Source organism: Mirounga leonina, unplaced genomic scaffold (genome assembly GCF_011800145.1).
Source record: "Mirounga leonina isolate KUSES-001 unplaced genomic scaffold, KU_Mleo_1.0 Mir_178, whole genome shotgun sequence".
Taxonomy (NCBI): domain Eukaryota; kingdom Metazoa; phylum Chordata; class Mammalia; order Carnivora; family Phocidae; genus Mirounga; species Mirounga leonina.
This window is the reverse complement of record NW_023270464.1, coordinates 10,069,356-10,097,234: the sequence shown is the minus strand read 5'-3', so window position 1 is coordinate 10,097,234 and position 27,879 is coordinate 10,069,356. Positions and strand designations below refer to the sequence as shown.

The 27,879-nt window shown below is 40.7% G+C and overlaps 1 protein-coding gene across 1 annotated transcript in view; it reads right to left on the bottom strand.

Moving 5' to 3' along the window:
• Positions 1-27,879, bottom strand: part of CERS3 (ceramide synthase 3) — a 101,452-nt gene that overhangs the window by 36,726 nt on the left and 36,847 nt on the right. Inside the window, exons 4-10 of the mRNA XM_035024021.1 lie at positions 27,144-27,261; positions 22,049-22,167; positions 16,437-16,494; positions 15,419-15,469; positions 11,143-11,235; positions 8,032-8,160; positions 4,511-4,617 (exon numbers count right to left, since the gene is read on the bottom strand). Coding sequence (XP_034879912.1) covers positions 4,511-4,617; positions 8,032-8,160; positions 11,143-11,235; positions 15,419-15,469; positions 16,437-16,494; positions 22,049-22,167; positions 27,144-27,261 — 675 coding nt within the window. The remainder of the gene's footprint in view (positions 1-4,510; positions 4,618-8,031; positions 8,161-11,142; positions 11,236-15,418; positions 15,470-16,436; positions 16,495-22,048; positions 22,168-27,143; positions 27,262-27,879) is intronic.

The following is a 27,879-nucleotide window of genomic DNA, read 5'->3' as shown; positions in this document are numbered from 1 at the left end:
GACCTGAGCTGAAGGCAGTCGCTTAACCAGCTGAGCCACCCAGGCGCCCTGTCTTGTCTTTTCTTAAAACTGCCCTCTCTCTGATAGCCATTCCAGGTACTCATATGGTCACATCACCCACAGAATTCCTTTTCACCTGAGGCTTCCCACGGTACTGCTTCTCTATGCCAGTGAGAGCCAGATCCTCAAAAGCTAAAGCCTGGAATCCAGTGAACCAGTGGTGGGGCATATAAAGCTACCACAAGCATATGTACCCTTGCAGGTAAGGAAGTTCCTTATTTGAATATTATTCACCATTGGAAAATTTTTTTGAACATCCAAAACACAGGTCAGTATTAATCATCTTCAAATATATGGACAAGGTAGTTGATACAAAGATCTCTTCTACTGCCCTTATGAACTCCTCCCGCAGGGTAGAACTGTGTCTCATTCATCTGCTGTATTCCTCACAACATCTAGGTGCAATGAGTTCAAGAAACGAAGCAATGAGCCGGCACCACCCCCTGTAAACTTCAGTTGAGACAGAATGCTCCTTTCCTTCAGCGCATCAGCCTGGACTAAATTGTTATCTGTCCTTGCGGTTTATGAAGGAAACTGTCAAGAGTCGGCAGAGTTGTTTACCTGAACTTAGGAAGGTCTTTCTAGCCTCGTGATTCCTTGGCAGTATTTGTATAATATTCAAATAAATGGATACATCCAATAATTCAAAAGCAGAGAAGCCATTATTTTAAAACAACAGCTGCGGGCGCCTGGGTGGCTCAGTTGGTTAAGCATCTGCCTTCAGCTCAGGTCATGATCCCAGGGTCCTGGGTTCGAGTCCCGCATCAGGCTCCCTGCTCAGTGGAGAGTCCACTTCTCAATCTGCCCCTCGCCCCGCTCATGCGCTCTCCTCTCTCTCACTCTCTCCCCCTCTCGCAAAAATAAACAAATAAATCTTAAAAAATAAAATAAAACACTTGGGAATACCATGTAAAAAATATAAGCCTGAGATTTGAATGCTTTTGAATAAAAATACAAACAAATGAGGTAACCAGGCAATTAGATTAAAGTAATTTAGCCCAGGCCAATTGGAATTCTTGCCTGATGTTGAGAGGAACAATATTATAAAAAAACATGTAATTACCACTTGCTGACACTGATTGAGTGAGAATTGGCTAAACAAGATTTCTGAGAAAAGCAGAAGGAGAGAAGAGGGGACACAGTTGTACCCACACAAAAGAAACTCATCAGAGAAAAGCAAATATGCTCGAGGCTCGGAATAAACGAAGGGAAAGTAAAAGAAAGGGAAAGGCAAGTGTAATGTACAAGTTCTGGTTCTTTCTCTCACAGTTTCCAGATAAATTTCAGATGGGTCAAGGCTTCTCGCCACTCAGCCCTTCATCGTACCACAAAATGTGCAACAAACGCAGTTGCGAGGAACAGAGCGATTGGATAGCCAGCTGCCTCCCACGGCACCTCAAAAATGTCTGAACCTTGAATGAGGTCTATCATCTGCACATCGTTTGGTCCAAGTAAATTCCCCCAAAAACTGAACTAATAAAATATCCTTGAAAAATGAATCGACACTTACACATTTTAGACAGATGGTTGGAGCCAGGCTAACAACAAGGAACTGACTTTTCCTCTTTGGCACCACAAGATGATTGTGTAACACGTTCAAGCTGATGGGAACACTATTTAAGCCAGGGTAACACACTGCAACGGAGTCTTTCAAAAACCATCGAGAATCAATCTCTCAAACTTCCAATAGCTTGGTGAGGCTTTCCTCAGCCTTCCAAACAATGAGGACTAGTCAACGTCAGTGCAGAAAAATTTTTACCAGCAAAAAAATTTTTACAATCCAGTCTGTTAATACGGGTTTATTTGCAATCCAACTTCCTGAAGACAGCAAACAGTGGTATTGGCTGCCCTCTGCAGTGGGCTGGTGAATTCAACAAAGTATCAAGATCAAGAAAATGCCAAATGCATGCAACTAATTCTTCTTGAAATCCAGAAATGCTGACAAGAGAGCGACTTCTTAAATCTAGGATTTTTAAAGTCAAGGGTGTGTGGGAAAGTAACACACCACCTCCACAATCACTCAACCCCAATACGATGTTTGGTTGTTTTCTGGGGAGGAGTAAGCTTGCTTGTTGATTTAAGACATCATGGGAATGTCTGAGGTTAACGTCCTTCATTGCTAAATCAAAAGCCAACCATAGCAGCAAGACTGTGAAGCTTCTCAGAGAGTTCCCTGGACCGAGAGCTTCCATGGTGTATGTTTTTAAATATGCCCACGAATTCTTTGAAACTACTCCCGTGGAGAAATGGAGTCTAAATTTTCCTTTCCTCAAATATGACCTGGCCTTGGTCACCTGGATCCAATGAAGAAAATGAGGTTGGAAGTGGCATAATGTGACTTCTGCAGGTGGGTTATAAAATGAGACACAGCATCTGCCTAGCTCTCTTATGAGCTGCTCACCCTTGAAATCCAGCTGCCATGCTATGGGGAGGTCAGGCCCTGTGTAGGTATTCCAGCTGACAGGCCCAGCTGAGGTCTCAACCAACAATCAACACCAACCAGTTGATTTTATATGTGTTACTTCAACCATGTGGGGTGAGGAAGTCTTCAAGAAAATTCCCAACTCTGGCCACATCTGACTGTAACCACAATAGAGACCCTAGGTGAAAACCACCAACTCACTGAGGCCGGTCAACTTCCAAAAGCATAAGCCATAATAATAATCAATAAACATTGTTGTTTTAAGAGAGAGGTCTGCAGACTAAGGCCTGGTGATAAAATCTGGCCTGCAACCTGTTTTTCTACAGCCTGTGAGCTCAGCTGGGCTTGGTACATTTTTAAAGGGTTGTAAAAGAAAAAAACAAAGCAAAGAATAATATGTGACAGAGACCATATGTAGCCCTTAAAGCTGAAAATAGCTATTCTGTGGCCTTTTACAAAAAAACATTGTCCAACACTGTCATATCAGTTTCAGATGGTTTATTATGTAGCAACAGATAACCGGAACACATGGTACTTTTGGAACATAAGAAGAGGCCATTGATAGGCAAATGCTGGATTTACAGCATCATAAAAGTCACACTGAAAAGCCACAACTCAAATATTACCTGAAAGTCAATACTATTCTATCAATAACTGCTACCATACAATATTATCTTTTCACAAACACATTGGCTCAACCAAAGCAAAAGTGGGGGTAATGTGATTCATCAACCAAGGAGAGTATTTTAAACGTGTGTCTCAGATTTGATTCTAAATTAAATTTCAAATTCTTGGAGACTTATTAAAAACTTTAATAAATGTAGCTGGCATTTGCCAAGTCCTTACTATTTTCCAGACACTATTCTGCACTATTTCATACGTATTACTTCATTTAAGCCTTGTGACAGCAATTACTTCCATTTCACAGACGAGGAAACTGAGACCAGGGAAATGATCTAACATGTCCAAGATTACACAGGTAGTAAGTGTGGAGCCGGGATTTGAATCTAGGTCTGACTTGCATCCACGAACTTAATCACTACACTCTGCTGCTCCTCTCCAGAAAATGTCTAAGTAAGACATTGGTCTTGGTTTAAGGATATAGCTGGCTTCATAGGGAGGGCAGCACCCACTGACCTCTCTGACCAGACTTCCCTGCAGGCTAGTCAAGGGTGCTGTCCACCCAATAGGAATCAGGTCTGGAACCTGGGTCCCCTTGTCTTTCCCCTGGAACCCAGGATCTTCGGCCACACCAACTCTACTTTCCTGTTGAGAGGATCTGAAACTCTTAGACCAGCCCCAAATAATGGTTCATTATAAGTTCTTTCTCCCAAACTATCAAAGACTTCCTCACACTTTTCCTCCGGTTCCGATCAATCAACCCATGGAAAATTATGCTTGCCAAAGGGATGACTGTCAGAGGAGACACACTGCCAGCCCTTGGCTAAACAAAATCAACAGGCTGATCAAGAGTCAATCAATATTAAAAGGATATCCAGACCATTGTTAAGACCAGTGATCATGGAAAATGAAATCAGTATCAGTTTTCTCATCTGTGAAATAAGAGTGATAATACCTATCTTTATGATTTGTTGTATAGACTGGAGCCAAGATATACAAAGGGCCTAATCCAGTGTCTGGCATTCAATTAATGGTGGCTATAATTACTATATTTTTAACATAGAACATGCCTCTCTTTCAAAGAGCTGGTGATTGGCCAATGACATTTCAATGAATAACTGGAAAAGCTGTTAAACACAAAGATCCACATTCATGAAACAAGACCTAGAGTAAAAGTTGCTGCTTACCCATTGGGTTACACATTTTCCACCTCCCTTTATCATAAGCCTTTTCCACATTGGAAGGTGTTGTTTTAATTATTTATAAAAATGGCCCCCTCCCACTATTTTCTCTGACTGAACTTGGCACAAACAACTGGAGATCAATGTAAGAAAGAGACTTCAACAACGTGCCAAGGCCACCTCAGCACGGTGCCCAAAGGCATGGCCCAGCCCCTTGTCTACTCACCAGAAGGGAAAGATAATGAGGCGGCTGATGAAAAATATGGTAGAGAAGATGAGAAACAGGGCGTTACAGGTTTGCTTCCATCCGGCGTAAGAAAACATCTTAGCAGACTGAAAACAAAGAAAGCAATTGCATTCAGATAACGTGATATTAGAATAAAACTCTGAAATTAAATATTTATAAATGAAATGATATGATGTCTGGGATTTGGTTCAAAGCGGTCTGTGTAGGGGGGGTGGGGGAGAGGGATGGATGGGGAAATTGACGAAATGAGGTTGGCCATACTGATAACTGGTAACGCTGGAGGATGGGCCATTGGGTCCATTATGCTCTTCTCTTTGTCATACGTTTGAAATTTGCCATAATAGAATGTTTAAAAAAAGATATGTTCAAATGACTTTATTTATTTACTTATTTGTTCAAATGATTTTAATACTACTCCTGTCCTTCACAAGCACTACAAGTTAGCACAATGTATGCTAGCATGCATTTTATTGGGGCACCTGTTTATTTTCTCCATTTAACTGATTGGAGAGCTGGACTGGAGAAAGGTTGAGCTGTGAGTGAAGTCCTGGGCTGGGCTGGGCTGCGCTGCGCACGTTGCAATCAAGGCAGCTGACAGAAGGGGCAGAGTGAGGAGGCTGCTCTGGGGGCCCTGTCCTGGTTGAAACAAAGTTGCAAGCACTCGATTTTTCTCCATTTACTTTATGCTAGTCTACACTGCCCGTATGATCTATATTGAAGAAAAGGAATTACATAGTCTTTAATGTGGTAGTAGAAGGTTAATTGATGAGAATTCTCTCTTGCATTATCTGGTGGAGCCCAAGGCTGCATGGAAAGTGTCTGGACTTGGGGGTGGTGGGAGGTGGGTAGGAGATGATGAGTGTAGGTCATCCCTCCAGAAGCGTGGCTCAGATCAGGGTGGTTTCGGGACTGAAATTGGCCCAGAAGCTCAAAGCCACTCTAAAACAAGAGAGGCAGCCTATCTACGCTTCGGGAAGGGTTTACATTGCATTTTCCATACTTCGCCATATTAACCGTGGGATAAGGATAGGATCAGAGTGTGGAGCAGCAGGGGGCCCAGAAGGGAACAGCCTCAAATGCTGAGGTGGAAAGCTAGTCTGCCAAGGGGGTGGGAGGTAGGTATGGGGAGATAGGCCAGAAATTTAGCGTGCCTGGAATGGAGTGAGAGTTGTTTGAAGAGTCAGAGGCCAGGCTAGGGGAGCTAGCTAGAGATGTGCATAGGCAGGGAGAGAGTGCACTTGTGAGGGCAAAGTAGCATTCCCTGGGGTAAATACACGCACAGCATATTCTGGGCTGTGCAAGGATGGAGATCCGACAGTCCCCTTGCTCCTTTGCTAAGCATGAGTCAGGATACTGCTCCAAGTGTTGGGTCCTGCATCCAAACTTGAACATGTGGAAAACCAGAGGATCAGGAAGATGCATGAAGAAGACAGGGGTTCCTTCTAAGTCAGAGTTGTGGATGTCAAGGCTGTTTTTCCTTGCAGAGAAAGAGCTAACAAATGACCCACCAATTGTCTTGAGGAATATGAAAGATTAACAGTCACCATATTTAGGAGGGTCTAAACAGGGGCGAAAGTTGTACCATATCTGGGTTCATGCCGGAGAAGGCAATGCTAAAGCCAACTATTCGAGGAATCTGTGGATTAGGCATCTTTGGAGGATATCAGAAATCAGCCCTATGCCACCACTTAATGTTGCTCTTCCCAGCTGGTGGAAGGTACTGGTCATGCTCACTGAACCTCAGGTTAGATCATGGCTTGTGAATCAGGAGTGATTCATGATCGTTAACAACATGAGGCTGTTCTCATAGTTTATCCATGAAGGGACCTCTGAGTCTGACATTTCATTTTCCTTCTGTTTTGTTTTTTTTTTACCTAAGAACCTCAGAACATTTTCCAACAGTAATGAGCTAAACCTCACAATATACCCTAAGAGGTAGATATGACTTCTCATATTACCGCTGAGGACAGAAAACAAAGCATTAAGTGATTTGCCCAAGTCACCTAGGGAATTATAGCATGTCAGTGATGGGGTGGGGGAGGGTGGGCAGGGACAACCCAGAGCTTATCCCCAGTCTCCACATCTAACTGCCTTTTAACAACACAATGAAGCTGTTTTTGCAGTGGACACACACCAAAGGCTAGAGGGGTTAGAAGCAACAGAGTAGCATAAAATTCTTAAGTCATGACCAATGTGGTCTTAATTTACAGGCAGGGTTACTGAGATATGATCAGAGGAGGAGGTAATTATAACAGATATGGCTACATTCAGACAGCAACACATGGGAAAACTGGCACAATTCCTCTGCTAAGCCATTTGCTGCCCCGAATAATCTTGACCTTTGGAAGGGGATTTACATGTCTAATGGCATTTACACAGAAGAAACAAAATTCTGTACACACCTAGTATTTTAACAGTAACCAGTTGCTTTGAAATGGTTTCCAGTGACTTCTGGTTACATCTAGAATAGGGTTTAGCAAACTACCATCCAGCCTATGGGCTAAAGCTGGTCACCCTTTAAGGATGGGTTTTACATTTTTAGAGGGATGCAAGAAAAGAAAGAGCAAACAATCAGAAAAGAAGAATATAGGGCAAGAGATCCTATCTTGCCCACAGAGCTAGATTTACTATCTGGCCCTTCACCAAAAAGTTTGGTGAACCTTGATCTAGAAGAACAAGATCCTATCAAATTGAATTTCTCCCATACCAACTTATATTCAGCTATCAGCCGTTCAAGAGGCAATCCTGAACATGAGATGGGTGAGCATCCTTTTCCTCAGCTCCATTATAAATGAAAGTATTTAGAGGACAAACTCCTGGCTCTGGGAAATGTGGCCCTAAGTACAGCAGGAGAGCTGGCAGGCAAGAGAGCTGTTGGGTCACTGCCTCAGGGCAAACAGGGACCAATAGGAACAGAGACAAGTAGAGAAAACAATCCTAATTTGCTTTGTTTCTCATGTTTTGTGTTGTTTGGGACTAGGAAGGCTCTTATTTTAATGTCCTCTGCTCCAAAACATTCCTTCCTTAGAAAATAAATGTCATTTGAATAAACATCAGCTCTCATTCTTTAAAGCTGGAGGAGGATCAGTGTGGGGCCAGTGCAAGCATCCAATGGGTATTTGGCTTTGGCTTAAGTAAATATATGGTACCATCCAACATTAAGAATCCATAATGCCACAAATCCACATTTTCCTTTTAAAAGATTAGAGTTCATTCCTTCCTCAAATATCTCAACTTACTTCCTGAGCTAGTATCTTTTACAAGTGGAATCCCATGGGTTAACATCTCTCGAGTACCATGGAGAAGACTGGAAACTAAACAGTACAAGGTTTCGTTTCTCTAAGCTTGAAGGATCTGAGAACCCAGAGACATGCTCGGACTTTGGGTGTTTTCAGGACGGAGAGCCCTGCTAAATCACTCACAGACCATTCTTCCTGCGAGGAGTCCCAGAAACTCAGGACATGGTATTGTTATTACTTTTTTTAACGGCAAATGTTTACCTCCAGCCAAATGTCAGCCACATCATGCACAATCATCACGAGGGTCCCACTGCGAATATAATTAGCACACCAAGAGAAGCTCATCAAGCTAATAGCAGCCAGGTGGTGGATGACATGAGCTAGAAAATCCTACACAACGAGAAGAAAATGGAAGCTATTAAGCAAACACAATTATTTTCTAATCACTGGAAGAGCTAACAACAACAACAACAACAATAATATTGTTTAAAAACCAACAACTTACATCTGAATGTTTTGAAATTTGTAAAATGCTTTCACTTTGATTCTTAAACAAAATCCTTGTGAGGGAACTAACACATATTACCCTCACTGATGAAGTCACTTAACTTTGGGACAGCTTTGAATAGTTGTCATCTAAATCCTAACATCTGCTCTTCTTTCCACTGCCCCACACTGGATATATGTACACACGCCCGCACACACACACACACACACACAACTATATACATACACACACATTCCTGTGTATATTTACATTTATCCTTTACTCCCTAATTCCAAAAAGGAAAAAAGACAGATATACAATATAATAAAATTACACAACCATTAAAATAAGAGTTACCGCATATGAAACAAGTAACAAATGTAAGTGCAATATTACCAACCCTGAGCTAAAGAAAGCTACCACAATCGAGCATAAAGACTTAAATGTTTTCTGCCAACAAAATATACAAATGGCCAACAACTACACAAAAAGACACTCGACCCTCATTAGTTGTCAGGAAAATGTAAATCAAAACCACCATGAGATACCACTTCATCCCCACTAGGATAGCTATAACAAAAATGATGGACTATCACAAGTGTTGGCAAGGACGTGGAGAAACTGGAATGCTTATATGTTGCTGGTAGGAATGTAAAATGGTGCAGCATCTTTGGCAGTTGCCCAAAAGGTTAAATATAGGATTATCATATAGCCCAGCAATTCTACTGAAATAAAAATATGTCCATGCAAAAACTTGTAGATGAATGTTCATAACACCATTATTCCTAAGAGACAAAAAAAAAAAACATCCCAAATAGCCATCAGGTAATAAATAGATAAATAGAATACCGTATATCCAAACCATGGACAATTATTTAGCACTAAAAAGGAATGAAGGATTGATACATGCTTCCACATGAATGAACCTTGAAAACATTATGTGAAGTGAAAGTGCCAGACACACAAAAAACCATATATTATGATTCAACTTATATGAAATATACAGAAGAGGCAAATCCATAGAGACAGAAAGTAGGTCAGTGGGTTGCCTAGGGCTGGGGAAGTTAGGAGAAATGGGGAGTGACTGCAAAAAGGTACAGGATATCTTTTGGGGGGGGTGACAAAAATATTCTAAAAATGACTGTGGTGATGAGTGCACAACTCTGTGGACATACTCAAAACCACTGAATTACACACTTTTGATGACTGCGTACAGTGTGCGGATACCTCGATAAAGATGTTTTAAAAAACACTTAAAGATTTCAGTTTCCTCGAAGCCAAAGTAAAAGTGTAAACACGATACTACTAATAATAGCCCAACTTACTGAGCACTTATGGTATACCAGCCTAATCCTCACAACAACCAGAGAAGACAGAAACTATTTTTAGCTCCATTTTACAGATGAGGAAATCAAGTTTAGGGAGTTTAGCCTGCTAGCTTGAGAGGTTAGTGAGTGGTGAAGCCGGGGATTCAAACCTGGGCTCAATTTTTGAAAAGGTACCCTGTGCACCTATATGTAATAAAGAGAAACCAACTACTGAAAAATCAGATGTGGGAGAAAGACAGGATCATTATAGCCTTGACCCACCTTAGTATATCTATGAAGACCTTCTAAAAAGCGATTATCTTCAATTCTCTCCCTTGAGAAAATGACTCAAACAATTACATTTTGATGTATTCTTAGTTAATGACAGTTCATCTACAGCTATTGCTGAGTTTTATGGAAAAGGAGATTATTTCTATCAGGTTTTTTCATAATATGTTCTTTTACTTACATTTTATAAGTTTTCTTTTAAGATCTCCTGTTGACTGCAGTTGATTGAGCCCCTTAGTGATGGATAGGGTGCACCATCACGCACCCGAACATCACTTAATCAAGTCGGCTTGGTCTTATCTCCTTAATACTGAGTTCAACTTAGCTTTATTTATCACACAAATTTTGCCACAGACTGGCTTTTTAAACAGAGTGTAGCATATGAGGTATATGCCAAGAGTATTTATCATTTGATCTGTGTTGCTAACATATATGATAAAATCTTGTGATTGCATTGAGAATCTAATATGGTTTTCTGCATCAGCAAACGGTTCCTAAAACGCCTCACTTTGTTAACTCAGAGGATACATTTTTTTTTAGCATGCCTGTGGCTCAATTTCCCTACATCTAAAGCAAAGCCAAGCATGCCCAAAGCAAAGTTTCCACATAAAGATCTTGGATGAATTAAGGACAATGTGTATTCAAAGTCTTTGAATACATCAAAGAATTACTATAAGGTGGCTTGTAATCAGCTAAAAGATGTGGCTGCAGAATTAAAACTACTAGCACCTGTAATGAAGAACATCAAATGCCCGAACCCAAAGGGAAAAACAGACCACATAAAGGAGAGTTCTCTTCCTACTGAGCAAGAGTGGAACTTCCAAGTCAAAGTGTCTATAGTCTATAATGTTTCGCTGCAAATACTTATTGAGGCACCAAAACATGAGCAAGTTTTGCACCATCCTACGTGCTATAAAATGCAAAAAGGCTATGAATTGAAACTAACATAAGAATACAATTTAAAGATTAGGATTGGGGGCGAGGGGGTGACAATTTTTGAAAAAGTAGATAAAGTAGCTTTGTAAATAAGACACTTACCTAAGGGTGCCTGGGTGGTGCAGTTGGTTAAGCGTTCGAGTCTTGGTTTCAGACTCTTGGTTTCAGCTGAGGTCATGATCTCAGGGTCCCGCGATCAAGCCCCACATCTGGCTCTATGCTCAGCGCAGAGTCTGCTTAGGATTCTCTCTCCCTCTCCCTCTGCACACCCCTCCCCCTGCTTGCTCTCTCACGAGCTCTCTCTCTCTCTCTCAAATAAATAAAATCTTAAAAAAAAAAAAAAAAGATACTTACCTTCCTCTTGACATCAGAGCCAAGACTAAATATCAGAGACCAATAAAAACTCATCTCCAAAATATAGTACCAGTACTGGGATGGCAGCAAGGGCTGAGGAAAATGAGAGTATTCGCTACTTTAGTATCACAACTCCTTTTAAGGCATGAAACTATTGTTTACACCTATTTATGTTCCACAGAATTCCCCCAAATGATGATGCTTTAAGATTTCCATTTCTGAGGGGCACCTGGATGGCGCAGTTGGTTAACAGTCCAATTCTTAGTTTCGGCTCAGGTGGTGATTTCAGGGTCGTGAGATTGAGCCCCACCTCGGGCTCCATGCTCAGCACGGAGTCTGTTTAAGTTTCCCTCTCCCTCTGCCTCTGCCCCTCCTCTCTCTCTCTCTCTTTCTCCCTCTCTAAAATAAATAAATCTTGGGCGCCTGGGTGACTCAGTCAGTTAAGCGACTGCCTTTGGCTCAGGTCATGATCCCGGAGTCCCGGGATAGAGTCCCGCATCGGGCTCCCTGCTCGGCAGGGAGTCTGCTTCTCCCTCTGACCCTCCCCCCTCTCATGCTCTATCTCATTCTCTCTCTCAAATAAATAAATAAAATCTTTAAAAAATAAAAAATAAAAAAAAATAAATCTTAAAAAAAGATTTCCACTTCTGAGAAGGAATCAAAGATAATATTTCAAGGCGTTTTATTTCTGAAAGGGTAGACAAGAATTCCAAAATCAAGTTAAGTGTTTTGTTTAAAAGTTAATAAAACTACAACAGGTATAATTGCCTTGTTTTAGTTGACTGAAAGTTAAACTAGGGAAAACAAATTCAAAAGTTTTACTTAAGAATATTGGTAAGGCTGTTCTGCTATTCCCACAGTTCACCTGGTTTTAGGTTTCTTGAATACTACTTAAAATCTGATGTCCTAACTTCTCTACTGGTGACAGCTAGTAATCAGAATTGGCCTATCCTCAAATGGGGGCAGTAATAAAATATATACAATTATTTAAGTACTCTAAAAATGTCTTCTGAAAAAAAATAAAATTTCAATATCTAGAATTTTCCTTGATAATTTTATAGTGTCGGGTGTGGGGGGGTGCTTATTTTAGCTAAGTTGAGACATTATATTACTTGGTGTGATGGATTGTTACATCAATGCCTCCAATGAATTTCACCTTCTGATATTCATGTATGGGCATAGTCTTCTCCATCATGACCATGAACTTGATCTTGGGCTTTGGTGAATGGAGCATAAGCAAATATGATTCAAGCAGAGACTTCATAAGCACCAGGTAAGAAACCTGAGCTATCTTGCTGATAAGAGCAAAATAGAGAATCAAGGTACCCACTGCCAAAAATATGAATGAGGACACCAGGGACGTGAGCCATTCCCTAGCCAGCCTACCAACAGACTGAAATACAAGCATGAACTCATTTAACACTACATGGAGCAAAAAGAACTGTTCAGCTCGGCCCAGCCCAAATTGTTAACCCAAATCATGAGCAAATAAATGGTTGTTGTTTTAAGGCACTGCATTGGGGATGGTTTGTTATGTACCAGTAGATAGCTGATATACCTGAGAAGTTCAGAGTAAGTTGGAGGTAGAAGAATAAGATTGGAGTTTGACCTACATATTGCCTAAGTATTTTATGGTCTAACCTTCTTTGATTCTCTAATACTGAAGCTAACACATTAAAAGGGATAATTTTCTGGTCAACTGATCATCCTCTATAAGGTTATAATAGAATGAGACAGAGTTTTTGCTTTCTTCTATGTCAAACAAGCATGTATGAGACTAACTCTCCTAGTGAAGACTAACAAAGGATCTGGGTAAAATGCATAAAAATATCTCTGCGAAGACATCAAAGAGCAACAAAGGCACCCAGAACCTGTGAAGCTTTCGAAGAGAAAATGCATTAAAAATGAATCTTTCATTTCTAGTGAATCCTTAATCCAAGAAGTTCCATAGACCCTAAGTGGGATAAATTCAAAGAAAACCACACCAGTGTATAGCATTAGTCAGCATTTGCCAATTTATAAGCTGCATGGAGTCCAGAGACTAAGAAGTAGAAGAAGTTATATAGGACTTTTGGAAATTTCATGGTCCTAGGATGCAAAGTGGTACCCAGGTCCAGCCAAAGAAAGAGTCCTGGTAAACACTGTAATCTTTTATCAAACCACTAGGAAAACACCCTAGGAATATGGATAAGTTGTAATACATCTGCCCTCAAAAAGACTGGAATCCACATTGAATCAGCTCAATCACATACAAAATGAAGGTGATCTGTCTCTACTCTAATGAATAGAAGTGAATGTAAATCTTCTCAAGAGGAAGATAATATCCTGAGCATCTATATTTTTTCAATATCTTGTTCAATAGAACAATATCTATTATTCAATCAAAAGTTACCAAGCATAAGGAGACAAGAATAAAAAAAGAGAACAGACCCATAGGTGATCAAGACATTGGATTCCTCAGACTTGGACTTCCAAATAACTTTAAAAACTTGGTTAAAATGTGGAAAATTTCAGCAGAGAACTGGAATCCACTAAAAAAAAGGGTTAAATGAAAATTTGAGAAGTGAAAAACATAGTAACTAAAATTTAGAACTCAAAAGATGTGTTTCACAGCAGTTTAGACACTGCTGATAAAGGCAGCAACAAACTAGAGAACATGAAAATCGAATATATCCAGATCTGTGAAGGGTCTGAGATTTTACCCTACTTGCAAGATAGCTTGCCACAGTTTCATAGGGGCTGATTGAAGATCCAAGACTCCTGGGTCAGAGGTAAAGGAGAGCGTATTATTCACAGTAATAGTAGGTGTCAGAGTATCAATATTTGGGACAGATCTCCCATCTTAACTCATAGAGGGCTAAGCAAAAAGCATCAGATGACATCTGCACATACCATGGGTTGTAGTACAAGAGAGGAACCCTGAGCTAGGAAACCTGAATCTTTATAATTGATAGTAATGTGTCTACCCTTTGCTCCAGAAGGAGATATTTCTATCTTCCAAGGTTGTCTGCTATACAGAAGTCCTTGAAAGATAGTACAGAACAAAAGGCAGGCAGTGCTTCACTTCATAAGACTTGCAAAAATGCAAGAAATCCATGGAGAACTGTCTCCCAACAAACTAAAGCTCAGAGAAGCAAGAAGATGGAAAATATTAGAAAAAGCATAAGAGACATGTGGGACCTAGTGTAAACATCTAGCATATTAGCACATCTGTAATTGAATTTCCAGAAAGAGGAGAGAGAGAGAAAAAGGAACAAAAGCAATGGCTGAGAATTTTCTAAAAGTGACTGAAGATATCACGCCACAGATTCAAGAAGTTCTATGGACATTAGGCAGGATTAAGTCAAAGAAAACCACATTTATGCCTATCATAATAAAACTTGAAAGACAAAGACAAGATACTGAAATCAGAGAAAAAAGACATTCTGTTCAAAGAAGCAAAAATAAAACTGACAACTAAATTCTTAAAGAAAATGATGGGATCCAGAAGGCAATGGAATGCCATTTTCAAATGCTAAAGGAAAATCATTGCTAACCTAGAATTCTATACCCTCAAAATATATCCCTTAAAAAATGAAGGCGAAGTGATAACATTTCAGAAAAGCAAACCAAAGGGACTTCTTCAGCCAGAAGGATAATCATCCCAGATGGAAACATGGAAAAGCAGGATACAAGGTGGAGCACAGAGAGGGTGATTTGACTGTTTCCAAAACAATAATAGCAATGACTTACAGCATTTTAAATATTTGAAGGAGGAAATAGGAGGAGGGATATGAAGAATTCTATGAAGAATTCTAACGACTTTTCAGTGACTGTAAAGAGGTTAGAGCATTAATTTTTATTAGACTCCAATAATTAAAAAATGCATATAGTAATGTCTAGGATAATTACTATAAGCACAAAAGGATGCCTAACTAAAAAGCTAATGTAAAGGAAGAAATGGAGTAATAATTTTTTTAAAAACTTGATTGTCCCATAAAAAAGTAAGGAGAGAGTACAATAAAAGGAAATGCTCCATGTATTACAAATAGAAAATAAATCATAAGATAGGAGATTTAAACTCAAATATGTAATTGCATTAACCATAAACAGACTAAAGGAACAACACAAGTGATAGGTAAGTAAGGAATAAGGATGAGTAAGCTCCAGTAGAGAAAGAGCTGAAGGATTGCACAGACGTGGACAGAGAGTAGGAAGGAGACTCGGACCTAACTCAGGGGACAATTTGAGGGCCTCAAAGCTGAAGGAAGGGAGGACTGTATCAGAAGGGACTTACCTGCCTGGGATAGCCATTCCACACCTCCCAAAGGTCATATACCCAAGGTTTCTGAAAAAACAAGGAACCAAGAGAGAAAAAATAAGTTTGTCAGAGTCAAAGGCTGATTTCAGCAGAAAACATAAGCTCTTCCTGATGTCATTGACAGGGCCACACATAACAGTAAGACTGTTGTTCCTGCTGCATCTCTTTCTCTTTTTAGGTATTGATACATGTCCCCATACAATGTGCCTGGGACGCTCACGACTTCTAGTGAATCTGAGACCACACACGGTGCTGCCTCACACAGGAAATTATTCAAACAGGGACGCCTGGGTGGCTCAGTCAGTTAAGCATCTGCCTTCAGGTCAGATCATGATCCCAGGGTCCTGGGATCGAGCCCAGCATCGGGCTCCCTGCTCAGCGGGGAGTCTGCTTCTCCCTCTCCTTCTGCTCCTCCCCCTGCTCCTTCTCTCTCGCTCGCTCGCTCTCTTTCTCTCAAATAAATAAAATCTTTAAAAAAATCTTTTTAATCTTTTTAAAAAAAGGAAATTATTCAAACAAGTGAAACCTCTAATGATATGATTTCTGAACCAATCAGACTACTCTTTCTGTAGCAATAAAAATATCTTAAATCTTGAGCAAAATCTCTAAAAGCTGGTTATCTTTTTTTTCTGTCAACAATTTATTATGAAGTTTATATATCACTTAATGAGGTAATCATTTAGTGACTATTTAAACAGACAATGCAAAGGTCTGTTCAGGGGATTGTCAGTAGTCCAGGGTAGTTGGCACATGGGTCGTGTGAGTGGAAATAGGGAGAGATTAGGTTTCAAACTTATGTTTGCCAATCCAATGCTTAACAAAGGCTTTGAAAGACAAACTGAGGAGTTATGACTTCTCTAGGCATCTGTGTGGTTTTTAAAAGCATGAAAGCTGGTTAGCTTATTGAGAACCTTATTTCACGAGGAATTCATAGGCAACAGTTTTTAAAATCAAAGACAAATCCCCATCAAAGAATATCAAAGAGACAACTTACATCATAAAGAAATACAATTCCAGCAACAGTAATCATTAAGTAAAATGCAAATCGCCAGCTGCCAAAAGAAAGAAACATCTGGTAAAGGTGATTGACATGTGAGGAGAAATACATTTGGTAGGACAGTATTCTGGAAAGAATGCACGGGCACATCTAATTTGATATCCTGACTGCCACTTGTTTGATGGCTGTAGGGAAGTCGCTTAACCTCGGGAAGCCTTCATGTCTTCATCTATAAAATGGGAATGACAAAACTTACCTCAAAATGTAAAAAGAATTGAAGCTAATTTGTGAAAAGTATTGATCAGGGTGCCCGGTATGAAGCAAGCAATAACAAGTGAGGGATACTGTTACAACTGTTTGCAGTGCACCTGATACACAATAGACAACGGGTTGACATTAGTATTAATCGAATCATTTATTTTATCCCCACTTAAGTCCCAATGAAAAGGTTTCCATGCGGCCAGACTTCAGTCTTGTTTCTGAAAAGCAGATTTTGAAAAAAAAAAAAATCTTTTTCTCATGTATGGAGAAAGACCTATAGATTAAGAGACTTAAAAGACATACCAGTCAACTGTACTGCATGGCTTTTATTAAGATCCTGATTCAAACAAACAAACGGTAAAGAAAATTATGAGTTAATCAAGGTAATCTGAACATTGAATATTTACTATTATTAAAGTTTTTTTAAGATTTTATTTATTTATTTTAGAGAAAGAGAGAGAGAGAGAGGGCGCAAGAAGGGGGAGGGGCAGAAGGGGAGAGAGAGAGGGACAAGCAGACTCCCCGCAGGGCCCAACACCAGGCTCGATCTTACGACCCTGAGACCACGACCTGAGCCAAAATCAAGAGTTCACCCGCTTAACCGACTGAGCCACCCAGGCACCCGTTATTAAAGCTTTTTAAGGTATGATAGTGGTATTGCAATTTTGTTTAAAATAGAGTCCTTATCTCTTAGAGATACATACTAAAATATTTACAATGAAATCATACAAAGTCTGATATTTGTGTCAAAAGTAATCGTCAATAATACTTGGATGAAGGTGGTCAAAAGGAACACACTCTCAGTTACAGGACATGTAAGTACGGGGAATGTGACGTACGGCATGATGACTATAGTTGACGCTTCTGTATGGCATATTTAAAAGATGCTAAGTGAGTAGATCCTAAAGTTCTCATCACAAAGAGGAAAAAACATTTTTTTCCTTTTTGTACCTCTATGAGATTATGGATGCTAACTAAACTTACTGTGGCAATCATTCCACAATATATGTAAGTCGGACCATCACGCTGTACACCTTAAACTTATACAGTGACGCAGGTCAACTATATCTCAATAAAACTGACAGAAAAAAATTTATCCACAAAAACAGTCCATGGGGGGAGGTGGTTAGGGGGGACACAGATGACACAGGATTGCCATCAGTTGGTAATACTTAAAGTTGGTGATGGGAACATAGAACACATAGTTCATTATACCAGTCTTTCTATTTTTGTGTATGTTTATAACTTTGCAAAGTAAAGTTTCCAAAAAAGTACTGCTATTTTATTTCATGATTGCTGAAGCAACAATAATATTAAAAATAATATTTGTTGGGGCGCCTGGATGGCTCAGTTGGTTAAGTGGCTGCCTTTGGCTCAGGTCATGACCCCAGCGTCCTGGGATTGAGCCCCGAGTCTGGCTCCCTGCTCAGCGGAGAGCCTGCTTCTCCCTCTCCATCTGCCCCTCCCCCTGCTCATGAGCTCTCTCTCTCTCTCTGTGTGTCAAATAAATAAATAAAATCTTAAAATAATAATAATAATAATAATAATAATAATGCTTGTTCCTTATTCTTGCGTAATGCCTTAGAGTGCTTTCTTCAACATGCCTGAAAGCTAAGTAAGAAAGAGGAAGGCAGACGTACACCCATTTTGTAGATGAACAATCAGGCTCCTTAAAGGCAAGACCAGTTCCCCCAGTTCCCCAGCTCCCACAGCTAAGCAGTAACACAGCTGAGGCTGAGTGCCGGTCTCTGGACTCTGAAGCCAGTGATGCTTCCTAAACATTGTCATTGACTATAGGCTAGATGATAGTCTTTCTTCCTGGCTTGCTTTGGTAGAGAAAGAAGTAGGGTTCCAGTCTTCAGAAATCTGAACCATAAAAATACCCAAAGAGCATTTTATAAAATGAGCTGGTTGAGACCTGTCCATCCTTGTTATATTTACGGCTGGTCCAGTGAAGGCCCACACTTAGATGCAGGCAGCATGCCTTTGGCTCCCTGGATTCTCGTGGCCAAACGGAAACAGAAAAAGTAGGATCAGACCTGCTGGCCACAAAGGAAGCCATAAGTCTAGGTGGCACATCTCGAATTGTTCATTTCTCCAGCATTTACTGACCTCTTGACTTTGCACCAGGCACTGCGCTAAGCCTATGTGTGTTATCATATGTTTATCTTCACAACAAGTTTATTGACTAGGAACTGTAATTAGGCCCTCTCTATGGATAAAAGGTAGACAAGGTGGCTACCGCAGAGGGACACAGAGGTTGGGAGAGATCACAGAGCTCCCCCGGGGCTGTGCAGTGGCCATCAGATGCAAGTGCCAAAACCAAGTATTGCATTTTCCTGGACTGATCTGTTAGGCTTCATTACACTATCCCAGCGGTTCTCAAAATGTGTGCCAGGTATTCCTGGCATCCAAATATTTTCATAATATGACTACCGTGTTATGTGAGTTTCACTCATCCCTTCACAAGCGAACAGTGATTTCCAGAGGCCCCATGACAGGAGACGCCATCCTTGCTCAGAGTGCTTATGTACTCTTATGTTTTATAAATGTCCCAGCCTTCGTTTCTAGTATCGGTAGCCATAACACAAACAAGCAAATGCTCTTTGGGGTCCTTCTTAATTTTTCAGAGGACAAAAAGCTTCTAAATCAAAAAGTTCGAGAACCGCTACACTTCACTAATTATGAGATGAATGACAAAGTACTTGTTGATGCTGTTTTACTAGTTTCAGATGGAAAAGGTAGTAAAGGTCCCCCCCTTTTTTTTCCAGGAGAGGCTGAGATAAACATAATTGTAAGGGGAAAAAAATTCTTGGAAAAAAGAAAAATCCAGAAATTGATTGGTCAGGCCCAGATGGCAAGTGCAATCAGGGGGCAATGGAGAGAGAAGCTGCCAAGGCCAGCAACGGGGCTCAGGAAAGGGCAAGGCCCAATGGAGCAGGCAGGGACATGTCCCAGGGGTCAGCTAAGGCAAGGTGGCAGCCCAGCCAGCTAGAGGAGAGCTCTCCCTCCGGGGCTGGGGAAGCTGCCTACCTATCTACACCCGCTACTTGACAATTACCTGGGATTTATATAATAAACTTCTTGCTGCTAGATGGAAATGCTTATTGAAAAAGAAAAGTGGGCAGCTAATATGAAGTTTACTTTAAAAATAAAGGATGCACTGTGGATTAAAATCCTGAATTCTGTGGAACAGGGTTCAGGGGGTCATCATTTAAAAAAGTAACCAAGTACAATAGCCAAGATATGGAAGCAACCTAGTGCCCATCGACAGATGAATGGATAAAGAAGATGTGATACGCACACACACACACACCCACACACAATGGAATACTAGTTGGCTATACAAAAATGAAATTCTTCTTTCTCTCTGACAAATAAATGAATAAAATCTTTAAAAAAACGTGAAATCTTACCATTTGTGACAACATGGATGGAGCTAGAGAGTATTATGCTAAGTGAAATAAATCAGACAGAGAAAGACAAATACCATATGATTTCACTTACATGTAGGCTCTAAAAAAGAAAGCAAATGAACAGATAAAACAAAATAGAAACAGACTCACAGATACAGAGAACAATCTGGTGGTTGCCAGAGGGAGAGGGTAGAGGAATGGGTGAAACAAAGGAAGGAGATTCAAAGGTGCAAACTACCAGTTATTAAGTATTTAAAACTTGGGGATGCAATGTACAGCACAGGGGATATAATTAATAACATTGTTTATATGGCGGCAGATGGTTGCTAGATTTCTTGTTGTGATCACTTGGGAATGTATATAAATGTCAAATCACCATGTTGTACAGCTGAAACTAATCTAATATTGTATGTCAACCATACTTCAATTCAAAAAAAAGGAAGTAATCAAGGAAACAATACAGTAAACTTAAGGTGTTCCTCTTAATATTATAGAGGAGTTTCTGCCTGTTGGCAAGTAATTTGTTAAAGTTTGGTGTTGGGAAGTAAGTTTTCTGAGATTTCCCAAATGCCTGAGGCTAGGTAGCTCTTACTATGATTCCCACAGCACATTACATCGCTGGAGGAATAAAGTGCATTTTGCTTTAGTCTATTTATTTAGTCTATGATAGCGGTGTTCTGACTTTCAGGAAATTTGTGATATCTCTAAAGAAGAAGGTAAAGCTTACATTTTATTTGTTGGCCCACTTCTATATCCTGAATACACTGTATAATTTCCTGCCTTGTGTCTTTGCCTTACTTGAAACAAGCTACCCTCAAATCCTGATTTCTTTTCTCATGGAAATCCCAACCCATTCCTCAAGGTCATGTTCCCACTACCTCCTCTAGGTCTGGCCTCCTCTAAAAAGCCTTTTTCGAACGAGTCCAGATCTACTAACACCATCTCCTCTGACTGCCCACAATGCATCGAAACATGACCATGGACTACACGTGTCTAGGCTCATGTGCCATTGGGTGGAATAACTGGATGGCTATTGTGGTTTCATAAGCAACAGTCTTGTCTCCCTGAGTAGCTGTTTAAGGCTAGTGACCAGGCCTTCCACTTTAACTTCCCTCTTAATATCTAGAACTCCACCCAATGTAGGAGAGTGCCCCGTACAGAGAAGACAGTCGACATAACCAGACATTGTCTGGATATTAAGAAGAAGAAAAAAATAAGAGCAATGACCTGTCCTCATTTTTCACACAAGTGTCTGTTTATGCCACCAAGGGAGTGAACCAAAGTACAACAAAATTCTACAGGAGGGAAAAAAAAACCCACAGAACTCAAATGAAACCAAAAATAAGTGTTATGCAGCCTCATTCCTCCCAGAGCATATTCAAAGTAGCCAGCTCTGGCAAAAATCCTACTTGGACCCCAACAGGTGCTGACCACCCCCCCCCACTAAAACCAACTGGGAAACCCAGAGGAACTGGCCATCCAGTCCACAGGCAAGGGGTGGGGGGCTGGAGGGGGGAATGAGTCAAGTGGGATGGAAGAACAGACACTTTCCCATTCTCTGCTCTTATAATGTGATTTAATAATTGGAATATGATTAGAAACAGTTGATAAAGTCTTGCGACGTAGGGCCAACCTCTATCCTAAAAAAAAGAAACAGCAGTTAAGACGTTTGTATTTTTTTTCTGGACTTTAAGATAAGTACATCATACCTCCTATTCATCTTAGAGAGTTCATAGCTTCACCCCATTTCATCGAGAAGGAAACGGAATCAGAGACGGTAGATGGGCAACTAGCCTAAAACACCCAATTGGTAAGTGACAGGGCTGGGTCCAAACCCCTCTTTGCTCCAACATTAGTGTTCTTTCTGAGATGACCATTCTGTTCCATATTATAAAACTGCAGCATTGCAAAAGCTTTGACTGTCCTTCTTACCAAGCTTCCTGGAATTTCTTCATCCTGCAAGGCCTCCCTTGATTCCGCCGACTCCTAAACCATCTTTCCACCTGGCGCTCTGTCAAGTTACACTTCTTTGCCAGTCCGTAAATATCAGTCTGAAAAGGGACAACATGAATGAACAGGTGATAAAGAGTAGTCAGATGGGCAGGCAGTCAAGAGACGGTATGATTCGGTTACCAGAGCTTGTGCCCTGGAGAGAAGAGGCATTCTGCGTTAGCTCTGGAGCCAATGAATTTACCTCTTTTGCTTATGGGATCACACACACAGACACGCACACACACAGACCCACCAAAAAAAAAAAAAAATCCCAGCACTCTGAGTTACTAAGAAATATCAATACTCCATAATTTGGCAGCAACCCATACATTCGAGCTGCAGATGTGAGCTCACTCGTTCAGCAAAGTTTTATCTAGGCTTCCTAGGTACCAGGTAGAGAAGTACAGTTTAAGGTGTTAATCAGATCCAACCTCCTCATTTTTCCTACTAGAAATGGGAACACCAAGAGTTTTAGTAAGTTGTCCAAGACCTAAAATTAATAGTAAAGTGAGGATAAGAAGGTAGGCTAGTGGGGCATCTGGGTGGCTCAGTTGGTTAAACGACTGCCTTCAGCTCGGGTCATGATCCCAGGGTCCTGGGATCGAGCCCCGCATCGGGCTCCCTGCTCGGCAGGAAGCCTACTTCTCCCTCTCCCACTCCCCCTGCTTGTGTTCCCTCTCTCACTGTCTCTCTCTGTCAGATAAATAAAGAAAAAAGATTAAAAAAAAAAAGAATGTAGGCTAGTGCACTTTCTGTTCTTTCACACGACCTTTGTGCTGGATCCAAAAGATACGACAGGAAAAACTCAAAAGGTGTTGGCTATCACTTTCACGTTTAATCAGATGTAGAGCCCATTTCAAACTAATCCAAAATAATTCCAATCATAAAAAAATTAAGATCGTAGAATATACTAATGATGATCGCTTCTCTTCTGGGAAGCAGAATTTATTTTTAAATTTGGAAATAATACGGATGATGGATTAGCTCAAAGGTCATACACTTTGAAGCTCTCCGAGGGCCAGACCAAAAACACATATGATTGAGTGGGTCAGGTCTGTTTCATGGTGGAATTTTAAGTTGTATTCTTTCGCACAGGCAGGTTTTATATGCTAAACCTATGGTGTCTTCAACTGACACAAAGAAATAAGCTCTGTAAGTTTTTGAAATACCTGCCCTCTTGATCTTTCATTTTCCAACATAAGTACACGAAGTATTTCCATTTCCTCTTTACTAGAAAAAATAAAATGGCATCAAACTGACCCTCAGCTTCAGCGTTGAGGAGATAAGCAGGAGCGACTGACAAAGCAAACAGGAAAGCACCCGCCTTGCTCCAAAAGCGCAGCTGTGAACCAGCCCTCGCTGATGGCTCCAGAGGGAAAGCGCACACCCAGGATTTTGTTGTGACATGACTAGCACGTTCCAAATGTTGACCGATGCCTCAAAGTAAATTTAAGTAAATTTAGGACCAACATTGCGAGGGCTGAACAAAGCCTGCCTGATGGCTGGACACCCTCCAGTCTGGGACCAGTCATACAGTTTCTACTGTGTTATTGCGCAGAGTTCACCTAATTGTTCACTTGCGCAGGGTTAACAGTGGATAAAATTCATAAAGCGGCTCTCACACTGAAGACTGGCAAAGGCCTAATTGCAACTTCTATGTACCTCCTAAATTGCTACCTGTTATTTAATCTGCAAGAAGGAATGCAAAACAAAACACAGGATACAGCCCATATGATACTCTGTTTCTCTGTAACCTAACTGCCCTCTCTAACACCTTTTATAGGCCAAGGGTTCGCCACTGTTTGTGTTGTTGTTGTTGTGTTGTGTTTTGTTTTTGAGCTCTTGAGGACACTGAGTTGGCAACCATTTATTGTTGCCTCCTTCTTGCAAGCATTGTGCTAATCATTGGGGATCGAAATGAATAATAACATGGACGTGGGGCCCGAAAGTAAGAAAATAAAACAAAGAATTCTAATGAAATACCATGAGTGCTAAGATAGGGGAAGATCAGGATACCATGGGACCTAACTCTGTGTAGGCACTTCCGGAAAGTTACACATAGGCTGGATCCTGAAAAAAGCCTCAGAGAAGGAGAGGGTAAAGAAAGGAAGGTCGTGTGGAGATGAGAGCAAGGGTGAGCAGGGAACCCCTGGGGAACAGAAAGAAGTCTGGCAGGGTAGAGCCGTATGAAGAGGAGGGGAGGAAAGATGTGGCTACGCTCACATCAAGGGGGGCTTTGTCTGGGATTTATCCTGGGCGGGGGGACAGGGCATTGGCACTGATAAAGTCCCCCTCCAGCGGCACGTACGGAATGGAGGAGCAGGCGTATGTCCGGAGTTGGACACCGTGTTCACTTTGTCCTTGCGTCCAAGGTCTTTGTTCTCACAACTCTGGAGGTCTGGATTCACTAACCCACACAGCTCATCATACTCCCTCGCGGGAAGCAATTCATTTTTATTATCCCATCATTTCTATACATATCTGCTTAATAAATGCATCTAGAAATAGCACTTGAACATGATTTGAAGCAATTTATTTTCTCTCTTGGAGCCCAGATGAATCGGGAGTAACATCAGTCTTGACAATACTGACTCCATTCACTACAATATGATTGGGATGGAAATCCTCTTGCAAACAAAAGTCTCTGGAAGCAATTTCTTAGCGATACATAAAACAAGCACTTATTGAACACCTACAATGCACAGAAAATTGTGCCAGATGTTATGTTGGTATTTCTTTAACTGTCACATGGCTCTTTTCTCTCCGTAGCAGGGAAACTTGATAAAGACCAAATTTCCTCATTTTAAACTTCCTAAAATGCTGACCTGAAGGTTTTGCTATAGCAAACATATCAAGTAATTGAGAGCATGGCACCGTTCTTCATGTTTTATACAAGGTATTACCCGGGTGCTTTATTCTCAAACAGAAAGAGAGAAAAATAACGAGGACTCTGAAAGAGCCCGAAGTTTTCATAACCACAGCTATGTAATTTCCCTTTTGAAAAATGTGAAATGATGCTTGGGCGTTTATTATCGCCACTGTTAACAGCAGTATTGAAAGGAACAAGAGCAGTCCTTTGGAGTACATGGAAATGAAGAACACGTGGAAAAGGCTTGTCAGACTGTCCTCATTTTAGAAAACAAACAAGGGAGTCCAGTACAGACCCTGAGGGCAGAAGTTACAGACAGTGCTGGCTAGCTATGAACAATTCTGGACGCGATGCCACACGCTATGGTCAGACCTCCATATGAGCCCAACCAGACCCATGATAGAAACAGTCCTCGTAGATGCAACTGAACTTTGCAAATAAAGTTAGGCACCCTTAAAATCTATCAATCCTAAACTGTGCGAGCACATGCTCTTGACTTTTAAAATGACTGGTGATCCAATAGCCAAACTATGGGAAGAGCCAAGATGTCCATCGACAGATGAATGGATAAAGAAGAAGTGGTATATATATACAATGGAATATCATGCAGCCATAAAAAGGAATGAAATCTTGCCATTTGCAACAATATGGATGGAACTGGAGGGTATTATGCTGAGCGAAATAAGTCAATCAGAGAAAGACATGCCTCATATGACCTCACTGATATAAGGAATTCTTAATCTCAGGAAACAAACTGAGGGTTGCTGGAGTGGTGGGGGGTGGGAGCGATGGGGTGGCTGGGTGATGGACACTGGGAGGGTATGTGCTAGGGTGAGCGCTGTGAATTGTGTAAGACTGTTGAATCACAGACCTGTATCTCTGAAACAAATAATACATTATATGTTAAAAAAAAGAAGATAATAGGAAGGGAAAAACGAAGGGGGGGGGAAATCGGAGGGGGAGACGAACCATGAGAGACTATGGACACTGAGAAACAAACTGAGGGTTCTAGAGGGGAGGGGGGTGGGGGGATGGGTTAGCCTGGTGATGGGTGTTAAAGAGGGCACGTATTGAACAGAGCACTGGGTGTTATGCACAAACAATGAATCAGGGAACACTACATCAAAAACTAATGATGTACTGTATGGTGACTAACATAACATAATAAAAAGAAAAAGAAAAAGAAGTCACATGTAAATTTCATTAAAAAATTAACATATGCAGAAAAAAAATGACTAGTGATCACCGTCTGTATTCATCAGAGAGTTTTTATTTCATCTCTCATTTTAACTATGGTGAAAATGAAACTAGACCTGCCTAGGCGCCATCTTTTTTTACAACTATTGGATTAAAACCTTTTTTTGTGGGGGTGCCTGGGTGGCTCAGTCGGTTAAGCGTCTGCCTTTGACTCAGGTCATGATCCCAGAGTCCTGCATTGGGCTCCCTGCTCAGAGGCAAGCCTGCTTCTCCCTATGCCTGCCGCTCCCCCTGCTTGTGCTCTTTCTTTCTCTCTGACAAATAAATAAAATCTTAAAAAAAAAACAAAAACGACCTTTTAAGACAACCTTTTTTGGGTTATGTAAACATTCCTTGCACTACACCATTTCATGAAGTGCATCTTGTATTGTAGAGAGAACTCTGACTTTCCTGGGGAGTGGGCAGGAGCATGGTGCATTTTTAAACATGTGGAGGACTTGGATAAAATGAAATGGTCTACTCACGACAGCCACCCCCATGAGCAATTTCCTAAAGTGTGTAATGTATATCAATGATGCCACAGTCATCAGAAGTGTTAGATATGGGCTACTCTGCCGTAACTGTCAGTGGTCTTTAGTGATTAGGGTACTTTGTACATATCCTACCCTCCAAAATTTAATTTTGATCTTTCTACCCAAATTATGGCACTGATTATTAGTGTTAAACACTATAGTTGAACACAATAGTTCAACTATGAATATTGGTTATTTTATAATATTTCTGTTTCATTTTATACTATGCTTGGAATGCTGTATAACCTGTCAATAGAGGAAAAAAATCCAAATGAGTCAAATCATTTGATGGCCAACTGGAACGGATATCTTGAACAGATGAGGTAAGCCACAGGTGACTGAAACATTAAGAAAGGAGATTTTTTTTTTAATCCCCGAACAAAGAACTTGTACTTACTTGAGATGGTTGCCTTGTGGAATATTTGAAAAAATTCTCTAAGACGGTATTTGGTATAATCTTCTTTCGAACTTCCTCTTTAATGCCAAATGATTTTGCTAGAGGCGTAGCAATAAACCTACAAAATATGAAAGAAAGTCCAAAATCTGAGAATGAACCCAAAATGACACCAGAAAACTCAAGCCTTACTTTAGATTCCAAATGAAGGATCAGCCACTGGGTCAAGTTGTCCTTGGGCTACCTACAGCTAACCTCTGCCTTGCAAAGAAATTCAAGGAGAGCAAATTTTGAGACCCTTTATACAAGCAATACGTTAAAAAAATAAAATACTTGTACCATTAAAAATTCACTTATGTAAATCCAAATATATTTATATATGAGATCCCAGAATTGGGATAAGCCATTCCACTTAGAGTTTCATTTTAAGACTCCAAGGGATTCAAATGAATAATAATTTTGTTATTGAAAGTTTTACTTGGTGGGGCGCCTGGGTGGCTCAGTCGTTAAGCGTCTGCCTTCGGCTCAGGTCATGATCCCAGGGTCCTGGGATCGAGCCCCACATCGGGCTCCCTGCTCGGCGGGAAACCTGCTTCTCCCTCTTCAACTCCCCCTGCTTGTTTTCCCTCTCTCACTGTGTCTCTATCAAATAAATAAAATCTTTAAAAAATAAAAAAATTAAAAAAAGAAATAAAAAGAAATTTTTACTTGGTGATCATTGTCTTATAGAATTACTATG